The sequence below is a fragment of the Cricetulus griseus genome, chromosome X (genome assembly GCF_003668045.3).
Source record: "Cricetulus griseus strain 17A/GY chromosome X, alternate assembly CriGri-PICRH-1.0, whole genome shotgun sequence".
In the NCBI taxonomy this organism is placed as follows: Eukaryota; Metazoa; Chordata; class Mammalia; order Rodentia; family Cricetidae; genus Cricetulus; species Cricetulus griseus.
Window position 1 is genome coordinate 43,426,186 of NC_048604.1, and position 11,360 is coordinate 43,437,545.

Sequence of the window (11,360 nt, forward strand, 5' to 3'; positions counted from 1 at the left end):
TAAGCAGGTATCCTCTGAGTGTGACCTAGTTGTCCATATTGCCTCAGCTATGTTTCTGCAGAGTAGTCTGAAGAAGTCCTTATTGCTGTAATTGCTTGAGAGACTCAATGTGGTTCACTGGAATTGGTTATTTCTGTACTAGTGTGCAGCTGTGCTATCAGAGAGTTGCCTTTGTCTAAGGGGATATTTCTCCTGTGAGGCTCTGCTTTTCCTAGAACCCACGGTGACTGTAGGATTGGACACTGACTCATCTCTCTGCATTTAGCCTTCAAGAGGGGTGAATGCATGGAAGCACTCCTTGAGTGACTAACATGGCTATGTGCAGAGGTTAACAGGTAACTGAAAGGAAAAGGGGACAGACACAAAATGAAGGCAGAAATGCCAGCTTTTCTCCTCTTGGAATCTTCCTGTTAAATAAGGTATATATTTTTCTATTTTATTATTTAAAATTATTTTGAGACTGTTGCCAGGCTGTAGTGGAATTCTCTATGTAGATCAGGCTGGCCTTGAACTCAAAGAGATCTGCCTGTCTCTGCCTCCCGAGTACTGGGATAAAAGCATGTCCCACTACACTCATTTGGGACATATTTCTTTCTTTTTTTTACTGAACACCACAATTTTATTTTTTAACCACTCTCATATACCTTAACCAAAAGGGGAACGTGGTATCGAGTATACAGAGCAAAGAGACTTTTCTTCCTCAATTCTCCAAGGATTCGGTAACCACACCTCAAATTCAACTTCTCATTACCTGGACATGAAGGTCAGGAATAACCACACCTCAGACCAGGTCTGTTGTTATTTAGAATAAGACAGACAAGGCTAAGATAGGATATCCTACTCTATCCACAACTTTGACCTTTAGGTCTTATGACTTCCTGGGGACAGTATTGAAATCTCTGCTCTTGAGCCAAGATGGGGTGCAGCCATCTTTATGGGCAGCAACAGTGCAACATGTTTCTCTCATTTATCAGCCTTTGTCAAAAGGCAGTTGTGAGTAAAGAGAGGATGTGGGGGCTCAATTCTTTGCCTGCCTGACATCCAAATTGGTTACCTGAGTTTTTAAATTTTCTTCTATTTCCTGTGATGATGTCATGGCTGGTCTGGAACTCCTGGGTATAAGGTAGCCTACTTTACCGACTCAGCCTCTGGGGTAGCTGAGATTGTTGGATCATGGTGACAGGTACCCCACTACCCAATTTTAAAGTGTACTTGCAGAGAAAAGATGACACTTGTTATATACTTGTTAGGATTAGGGATTGATTTCTTCCCAACATTTTAGAGATCTTCCCTGTATATTAATTAGTGTGCATTTATCTTACATCTACCTTTGCTGCTGTTCAAAGCTGCCCTTGCAACTTCTTTTGTCAGCCTGAAAATATTCCCCAAATTGAAATATTTTAAAAACCTTTAAGGCTATTGCTTGCTAAGCTCTAGTGACTAAGGGCAGATATCAAAGATGATACAGTTTTCATTAGTTCTGTTTTTGTGTGTAGTTTTTGTATAGGGACATATTTCTGGAATAAAGGAAAATTCAGTGTGAAATGAAGTGAAATTGAAATTATCAGCTTTGCATCATTTTTGGTGAAATGAAAATGCACACACTTTCAGGTTTGTGTATTTAAAAAGATGGAGAAGGAAGACAAGAAAATGCGTTAGAGTAGGTTTTCAAATCAGTGATCTATACTGAATCTCCCAGGCAACTACAATGAAAAGGACAGGAATGGTGGCTACTTTCTGAGCAAAACGATGGCTGCATGAAGTTTAAACCTGAGGAACTCACCTAAAAACATAGCATAAGACTGAGAAAAGGTGAGCAGCTAAAGCAGAAATGATCTTAAAATCTGGGATCCAGGATAGATTTGAGAGTGATAGAGAAGAGGAAAAAGCTATAAACCTGAAAGAGGGTTGAGGCTCCTGTAGCTTTGGAGGCCTGAGCGACTTATGCAGGAAGAGGCAGCAGAGGGCACCCTTTAGCTTCTGAGATGTAGAAGTGAATGCGAGAAGCCCAGAATTATTCCAGGAGAATGTAATAAATGGGCCCCTTGAACCTTTGTCTCTGGCAAGTCCTCAGCCAAAGGATCCCAGGAACACAAGCCCTTCTACTCTCCTGCTCTAGAAGGTTAAGGAGGCAGAGGCTTTAGGCTAACATGAAGTGCTGGGAGCAGGGAGGTGGTAATGGGCAGAGCATAAAAGGTAACCCCCACCTCCATGAAATGAGCTTGGCTTCAGCAAAGGGGGTGCAAATGATATGGTAGGGATGGCAGAGGACCAGAGGCCAGGCCCGAGCAGAAGCCAAGTGGTGACTCTATCAGAAGCACTCTAAGGCAAGTTGTGAGTGCAGCATCCCAGAGAAGCCTGCATAGGTCGCATGTGGCACCTGTCTTCTACTCCTCCTTACTCAGGGCCTCAGCCTGAACTCCCATTGTCCCTATCGAGTGGGCCGTATAGCCTACTAGCATAACCAGAGTCTCAACCACAGACCACAGTGTCCTGGCTTCTGTGTGAAACTTGCTGTCTACAATTGTTGCTAGACTTCCTGTTTCTGCCTGCCTTCTATCCTGATCAGTATGTACTCTCTTCATCCTTGTTTCTACCTGGCCAGATGTATGCTTCCTTTCCCTGATGTGCCAGCTGCCACTGCTGCACACTTTGTCTAGGACCTGTACAAACCCTATTATGTTAGGGTAAAATGATTCAGGTCTAGGCTGCAGAGATATCTCAGCAGTTAAGAGCACTTTATGCCCTTAAAGACCTAGATTTAGTTTCTAGTACCTACCCCTTAGAGACTCCAGTTCCAGGCGATCGGACACCCTCTTCTGGCCTCTCTATGTTCATAATACATGTAGGCAAAATGTCATATACTTAAAATAAAAATAAATCTTTTCCAGATGCTTCAGATCCTTGGATCAGCATTCATTCCACTCTGCTGTCAGCCTTGTATGAAATCATTCTCCATTAGTCTCCTTAGTACAAAGGCTAATGTACCCATAAGGGAGGTGCTCAAAGACAGATATCAGAGGTCATCTTCAGACTCTGATCTCAGGCCAAAAGGTGAGGCAGAAACAGGGACGACACCTCCTTGGCCCATGGTCAAATTTCACAAGACACATTTGAGGCCATTGACACATTTAACTATTTGGTGCAGATGGCTCTATGAACTAGGAGGCAGGCCAGTTATAAGAGGCTTTGAAGAGCTATTTAGCTCATCTCAAGTCCCCTTCTTTCCTTTAAATAAAACACCCCTACTATAGCTGTTAACAATTAGTTTCAGTTTTTATCTTCCCCGGAGATAGTACGCATGACATTAAATTAGATGCTTATATATTTATTTATTTAGGAGTCCACAATATATACTGCTTGATGAAAAAATACATATAGAACAGCACTTATATTGGATCACTTTTATCTCTACATACATATCTAGGCACACAGGTACAGGGAAATATGCAGAAGAACATTCACCAAAGGGCTGACAATGATTGCATCAGGGTGAGAATTTCAGGTAATGCATACTGAGGGTTTTTTTTTTAATTTCATTTGGAAGGTTCAAAGAGATACCACTTCATGAACAGATTTAAATCACCAGAGAAAGACGCACAGAGGAACAACCATTAAGCAGTCAGAGGGAATAAGCAAGGAATGATGTGGGGGGCATCCCTCTCCTTTATGTGGTATACAAGTCTGCCTTTTCTTTCCCAAAGAAGAATGGTTTTTAAATGAATTCCTTCCGAAGCCCACCCCATCCTCATTTCCTCCAGAAACAGCTTCTGGAGAGGGTTACACATTGATCTGGGGCTGAGCCTCACAGCTTAGTATGGTGCAGAGGGCTTTGATCTCTCCATATGAGTCAGCTCCTGCAGAGTGACTATCAGATTCTCAAAAACCTGGCCCTTGTTGCTCGTGTTGTCACAGGTTTCTTTTGCATGGCCCTCCTCACCACAGTGGGGGCAGCGGATTGGGTACTTTCGCTTTCTGGTGCTACGAAGATCCCCAGGCCCATTATTCCTTTGCCCAGAACCACTGCTAGTGGAAGGAGACTCATCATCAAAATTGTCGGGGCCTTCAATAGTTATCATTTCATCCTGTGTAATGGCTCTGCCTCTGAGGGATGCGGCACTTGGGGATGGCAGTGGGGGGTCCTCAGGTTCCACCAGGATTACATCTTCATCTGAGTCATCCTGGGAATCATCTATCTCTATTACATTGCAGTCATTGCTGCCGATCACTATAGGCAGGGAGCCCTGAAATACTACAGGGCTGGCGGCCCTCTCCATTATTGTCTCAGATCTTCTGGGCCGCTTATGTTGAAGAAAAGTGTCATCCCACTCTTCTTCCTCCCTTACCATCCTGATTAACTCCAGAAAGTCAGGAAGGCTTTCCTGCTCATCATATGCATGCATTTGGAGAAGGCCCTTAAGCTTGATGCGCAGGTCCCTACTGAGCTCAGCCCCTACAAGGAGCTGGTGCATGCGAATCCTGTTTGCCTCTCTCTCAGCAAGGACCCCTGCCTGGATAGCATTCTGCAGCTGCACCTCTAAACGGATCATATACAGGGAAGGTTTCTCTCCATGTGCCTGCAGCGTGTTTAAAAATTTACCATGTACTGTCACACTGCTCTCAGACTCCCCAAAGACCAGTTTCATTGCCCTCAGAAATTCTGCCACATTTAGATTGGGATTGGCAGCCTGGAGCAAACGCATGACCTCCCGGGCAGGGCCCCTAAGGGTTCTCATCAGGCGTCTGACCTTTTCCTCCTCAGACATGTGCCAGTCTGGTAGGACCTCCTGGACTTGGCTTAGCCAATTCTCAAAGGTTTCTTCCCCCTGGGCCAGCTCTGCCCTCCCAGAGAACAACTTCATGTTTCTATCTGCAATGTTGGCTATCAAAGGACCAAGACTCCTCCCCAGGGCCCTCAGCATGGAATGGGCCAAAGGCAGAAAAGCTGGATTCTGCCTTCGGCTGTTACCCATCCGAGCAAGGATGCTAGCCATGTCTGACAGTTGGATGTCTGAATGCAAGATGCTTGGGCTTTCTGCGAACAAAATCAGTCCAATCAGCAGAAACCTCCAAAGAAACGTTCCTGGGCAGTGTCTTCCTTGTGTTTGGGTAGGAACTGTAAAATAAAATAAAAAAAGTTAAAAAACACAGTGGCCTTGGAAAGAAGCTTCTAATCACATTTTCTACGGCCTTTTATATTTGCCCACTGCCATAAAACCACTCAGCAGGAAACGAGCACTTAACAACCCTATGGAACGATAAGATTTCTCTGTACTAGTGAGGTCTTCGTCACAGTCACATTTACTCCATTCTCATTGTACCCTACCTGGCTCGCTGCCTATTCTCTAGGAAAGGCAGCAACTGTTGCTTGGAATTGTAGCTGTAATAGCCTTTGGAGCCCATACCAGGCTCTCAAAATAGAGGACAATAGAGTAAGGCCTTAAAGATATTAGGTCACAAAATCTTTGATTCTTACCGGAGCTCGGAAACTGGCCTTCAGCTTTACTAAACCCAGTCTCTGCAACAGGTGCTTTCTGTGAGAATTCTGGTCCTGGGTAGGGTTGATCTCTGTCCACAGGCTTCTCAGATCCGGGTACTCCGAACCTCTAGTTTAGACTGCGCCACAGCAAAGGGAAGGGAAGAGAAGACGTCAGAAGCATTCTCTTCGTCCCTTTGCTGGCTCCATTGTTGCCAGGAGGAAAAAGCCTACCTTCAGAATAAAAGCCAAAGGGGTCCACCCCTCCCCCAATAAGCTTCACCCGGGAAACCAGCGGCCTACCAGCTCCGCAATCAGCCACACAGAATTCAAGTTTGCAATCGCCTTTGATGGGCTGCCATGGAGAAAAAGAAGAGAAATTGGATACCCTCCCACCCCCGTATCTATCCACGAAGAAATGACAGAAAAGGGACTTGAGGACAGACAGATTGAAAAAATTTTTCCTCTGCCCTTGGCTACCTTCCTGAGGGTGGGGGTGGGGCTGGGAATGGGTGGGGGTGGGTGGGGTGGGGTTGGGGGTGGGGGTGGGGATGTTTCCTCTCCATTCCAGACAAATCTACCCTTAGGTAGCATCCAAGTGAAGCTCACCTCCCCCCACCATGTAGCCCGACCATTAGGTTGTTCACTACCTTGCCTTGAAGTTACCAGTTCTGAAGCCCCAAATTGTAAGGTTTCATTCCCCCATCTCCGCGTTAAATGATTTCACCTCCCTTTCTTTACCTAGACTCCGTAGATGGACAGCGGTGGATGATCAGTCGTCACGAACAGCTGTCGTCTCTTAGGCCCTGCAGGGAAAGGATGGCGCCTCAGCCGCTGAGCTGTCTAGGCAACCCAATAGAGCTGGGCTGCCCAGTCAGGGGTAGCGCAGTCGCCGCAGCGGTTTCCAAGGCAGTAGCAGCTGCCCCCGCCCTCCAGTTCAGCTTGCAGAGCAGCAGCGGCTGCTTTTAGCCTCTGCCCATTGAGACAAAAGAGCGTGACGAGAGGGGTGGCGTGGCCAATCAGCGGTGTACGGGGGCGGCCTTCCCGCAAAGCCTGGGCCAGGATGCTAATGTCTGCAAGAGGGGGGAACCTGCTGGAGGGGGCTGCGGCAGTCTGGCGCGGGAGCGGGCGCGGCATCAAGTGCAGCTCGGACTCACGGACCTGGCCCATTTACATTTCACTCGTGAGTTTGCAGCTTCCCCTCTCTTCTCTTCTTCCTATCGCCTTCCGCCTTGGCTCTCCTCTACTGCTTTGCGACCAGATGCCTTAAACACGAGGTGGGACCGAAAGCAAGCGAACAATGAGAGTTCTTCACCTTTGTGTATAGGGGGGAAGGGGGAGCATTTGCTGAGCGCTTTCTGTGTGCCAGCGCGCTTGCACGGACATCCCATTTATTCTTCTCACCAGTCTTGTGATAAAGCATAGCAGTGTGCCCATTTAACACAGAGGCGGATGTAAGCACCTAGGCAGTATGGGTAGGAAGCACAAAATTAACAGCTCACACTCCAGCCCTGGCGTCTAACCTCAAAGGTATTCCTTTTAAACAACCCTCTCTAGTGTCAGATTAAGGGTTAGTAGAGAGAAGCCAAAATGAGGATGAGAGGACCAGTTTAGGGCTACATAAAAATTAATGAACAGCTGTGTGCAACTTACTGATGAGAAAACCGAGCCACCATGAGCTTGCGCATCTTGTCCTGTATCATGCAGCAAATAAGCCAATAGCATCGGATTTTACACCCTGGTCTGTTGTTCTCTCGATGCCAGCATTCTCCTCTGTGTTGATGCTGGTCTGCCCAGAGAGAGCATTTTCACTCTTACATACATACCCACAAACTATCTCAGCAGCTTTGCTAAGGTGATGGTTGTGCCGAGGAAGGGGAGTGGGGAAACACCGAAAAGAAGAGGAAGGCGACCATCATGATACACATTATACCGTTTCTGCTCACCTTTTTACATGAAAATAAACCACCTGTTTATAAAAAATATTAGCATTTCTCTAGGACCCCAAAGGAAATCAGACTCAGAAACGACTTGCCTAAAATGACAGGGTGAAGCCAGAGCTTTCAATCCAGAATTCATGCTACAAACTAAAGTATGGGTCCTCAGCTGGCTATCACAGAATGATTTTTTGAGGGCTTGTTAGAAATGCACATTCCCAGGCTCCAGCTCTGGGGATTTGGCTTTACTGGGACAGGGGATGAAAAATATCATTTGTATTTTACCTGTTGCTATAATTGATTCTGGATTGTAGAGAATCTGTGAACCACTGTTCTAAACAACACACCATGCTGAAGGCTATCAGAAAATGGGTCTGCCATTTAAATGTATGTCCACATACAGTTTGTCATGAAACCTAATCCCAGAGCAGAAGTTTCCTACCTTCAGTCCTTGAAATTGCATGCAAAGGATTTGAACACTTCTTTCTGATACCATTGCTCTGTGAATGGGCCCTGTGGCCCCCAAACAGTTAAGAACCGCTGCCCTGCAATCTTCAAAACATCTTCCTCTTTCAACACCTGCTTGAGGAAGAAGTGTTAGAAACAAAACACCATTTGACCTAACCCACACTAGAGCTCTCGGTGGCTGATAAAGCTCTTTCATTTCCTGGCTCAAGGATAGGTTGCTAGGCTGCCCTTCTGTGAGCTCTTCAAGGGACTTCTCCTTTGCTGGCTTTGGCATCACTGGCCCCAGAGAAGGAGCAACTCCATGGAAACGGCATGCAAGGCTGTCCAGAGCGAATGGACCGTGAAGGCAGAGGCTAGAAACCTGCTCCATTTCCCCTGCCTTTTGCTTCTTACACAGCAGGTATCACTTCTCTGTGTAGATGGTCGGTGGCTAGGAGACCCCCCAGGCAGGGTTTGCTCTCCACTCCTGGTGCTTGGAAACACTGGGACAGTTTGAAACCCTGCAATTGCTGTTGGCTTCATCTTCAATTTGCTAAGGTATTTCACATATTCCCGTCTGCCTTCTTATTTACAACTGCAATGGCTGCATAAGCAATCCACATTTGAAAGGAAGCACACCCTCTGTATGGTACAACCCTCCGTTTTAGTTCTTCTCTTGGGGATGGAACTGTGTTAAAGGTGGTGGAAGGTAGAGAGTGGTGGAGGCACATAGGAGGCAGGTGGCTCACCTTGCAGAGTTAGGGAGTGGGTCTCGGAGTATCTGGTGGGTTTTCTTCATACTTTTGCTTTTGTTTCTTTGTACCATGATGTTAGACCACAACCCCACAGCAGACACTTGTTCTATGTTTCCATTGGCTTCATCACCAAAGTAGACTTTATGTTGGGCCTGGTGGATAGAATCAAGGAACTAAGAATAGACCTGAGAATTCTGATTTTAAAAAAATGAAAAGAATGGATTGCGTATAGGTTCAGAGGTTGAAGCAAGAATGTTTTAGAGCAAAGATACAACCAAGGTCCATTGAGATACAGACCATCTCTTATCTCTGGTCACATGTGTGAGAGTGTGCACCAAAGGATGTTCTAATGGGGCCACATTTTCCAATTTTAACAAATGAACCTTAAAAGCTTGAGGGTTAGGAGGTAAAGCTTTCAGATGAAATAATAGGCTACTTTTGGCAGCAGACTTCCTCTGTGCCAGGAACTTTCCATCTGTTATCTCATTTAAACTTCTCGGCAGCCCTGCTGACACAGGCATTGAGTACCATTTTTCAGAGAAAATTGAGAGTTTCAAGGAGGCTAAGTAGGTTCTATAAGGCCATACTCCTTGGGAGTGGAAGCAGTGGGATGCTAGCCCAGGACTGCCAAACTCTAGAACCCATGAATACATCCCTTTTCCAGTTTGAGGGGAAAAGCACAAATGCATCTTGCAGGGATGGATATGCAGTTCAGTGGAAGACTATTTTCTTAGTATGAAAAAAACCTGATTTGATCCTTAATACTGAAAATAAAAAGGATAAAAGAAACCATCCTAATACAGCCATTGGAACATGTTAGCAATGTTGTCATAATTTGACCTTAGGTGCTGCCACATCCCCCCAAAATAATAAAGGAATTTAAAACAATAATAATGATAGTAAGGCTCAGATAGTTGAAGAGAATTAGTCAAGGTCATAAAACTAAAGGATGGCAGTGTTTTGTTCTCTACATCATACCTCAGTGGAGAAAATAAACATGGCCATCATTATGACTCCTTTCTGTTAGCCTCTGCTATGTCTGGTTTTTGTTTTGTTTTGTTTTGTTTGTTTTGTTTTGTTTTGTTTTGTTTTTCATTACCACCACCACGATGGGCTGTTCTGACTTCACAGAATATATATTCTTGAAGATCAGTCAGAACCAGATGAAGTGGCATGCAGTAATACATTCAGCATTCTTACAGGAGCCAGGGAAGGTATTTTTTCTACGGATGTGTATCCTAAATATAATGTTCTAGGAGAACCTCCCCCTGTCAACAGTAGTTTCTCTCCTTTGGATCTCTTCCTTAGCCTAAAACACCTGTTTCCACTTCTCCACCTAGGAAGAGGTGACTTATTTAAGAACTATATCACATTTTTTCCTGAGAAAATTTTTATTAACACATATTAATTGCACATTTCAGCACACTGGGAGGTCTTGAAAATTCCTATGAAGAGAGTGACTCCTGACTTTTGCAGATCTCTGGTGTTTGAGTGGGGTTCAGTGTAATGTTGCCTTATATGAACACAGCATGCATCAGTAGTATTGAACCATCTTTCTTATACCCCCTTACCTTCCAAATCCCTAATACTTGCTCTTTTACTTACAGGTCTACAATTGTTAAGTTTCCACATGTAAAAAGAGCATGTTGTGTTTGACTTCCTCTTCATGACTAATTTCAGTTAACATAGTAGCATCCTGTTCTTTCCATTTTTCTGCAGATGATAGGTTTCACTATTTGTGGCTGAATAATATTCCACTGTACTTGTCCACATAATTCATTTTAATTAATCATGCATTTGTTAATGGACACTTAGACTAATTATGTAATAATCATTGTGGATAGTGTGGCAACAAACTTGGACAATTAAGATGCCTCTTTTATAGGCCTATTTTATTTCTTCCAGGTATAGATCAGGAGTGGGATAGCTGAACAACTGGCTTTATATATTTTGACTTTTTTTTGAGGTGACTTCCAAATGGACTGATATCCATAGTTTCTATGCCAACTTATAGTCCCATAAACAGTGTATAATGGTTGTCTTTTCTCCACATCCTTGACAGCATTGTGTTTTCACTGGCCATGGGCAAAATAAATTGTTCTTGTCTTTCTTCTTTGACTGTGATTATTTTTATTTTGTTTTACAGTGTGGTTTAGTCCATTGCTGAACTGTCTACCCCACTAAACTCCCATGTCCTTGAAGACAGGCACCAAATCATATCCATCTTTAGCTCCATAGTGATTTAACAATGACATGAAAGATGATCAATATGTGTTTTTAACTGAGCAAAGGACTGGTTGGGAATTTCCCCAAATGAACAGATCAATGAGGACTGAGTCTCAGGATGACCACCCATGATACCCATCTTCACTAGACTAGCCTAGGAAGTCTTGGTTCCCATATGCTCATTTGATTAGGTTTTTAGCCACAGGAGGTAGATCATAGGGTTTAGATGATAACTGTACAAGGCAGGCTCCAAGCCCATTCTCCATCCCATACTTTGAAATTAATGTTAGGGTACCAGGTTCTCCTGGAGGATTATGTTGAGTCTTTGAATTCACAGAAGGAAGATATCTCCTGGCTCCCTTAGGAACAGTGGATATGTTCCAGCATGCCACTTCATCTGTTTCTAGATGGTTTTCAGGAAACTTGTGCTCTGTGAAGACAGACAATGAGGTTGGGAGTAATCTTTTTTTGATACTTTAAAAAATTAAAGTCAACATGTCATAGATTTTCAGTAGCTTT

The 11,360-nt window shown here is 44.4% G+C and overlaps 1 protein-coding gene across 1 annotated transcript; it reads right to left on the reverse strand.

Annotated features, from left to right (window-relative positions):
- Window positions 1-3,812: 3,812 nt before the first annotated feature.
- On the reverse strand, window positions 3,813-4,994 carry LOC100755888 (zinc finger CCHC domain-containing protein 18). Its single transcript, XM_035449858.1, has one exon. The coding sequence runs from the start codon at window positions 4,992-4,994 to the stop codon at window positions 3,813-3,815; it is 1,182 nt and encodes a 393-aa protein (XP_035305749.1).
- Between the last annotated feature and the right edge of the window lie 6,366 nt (window positions 4,995-11,360).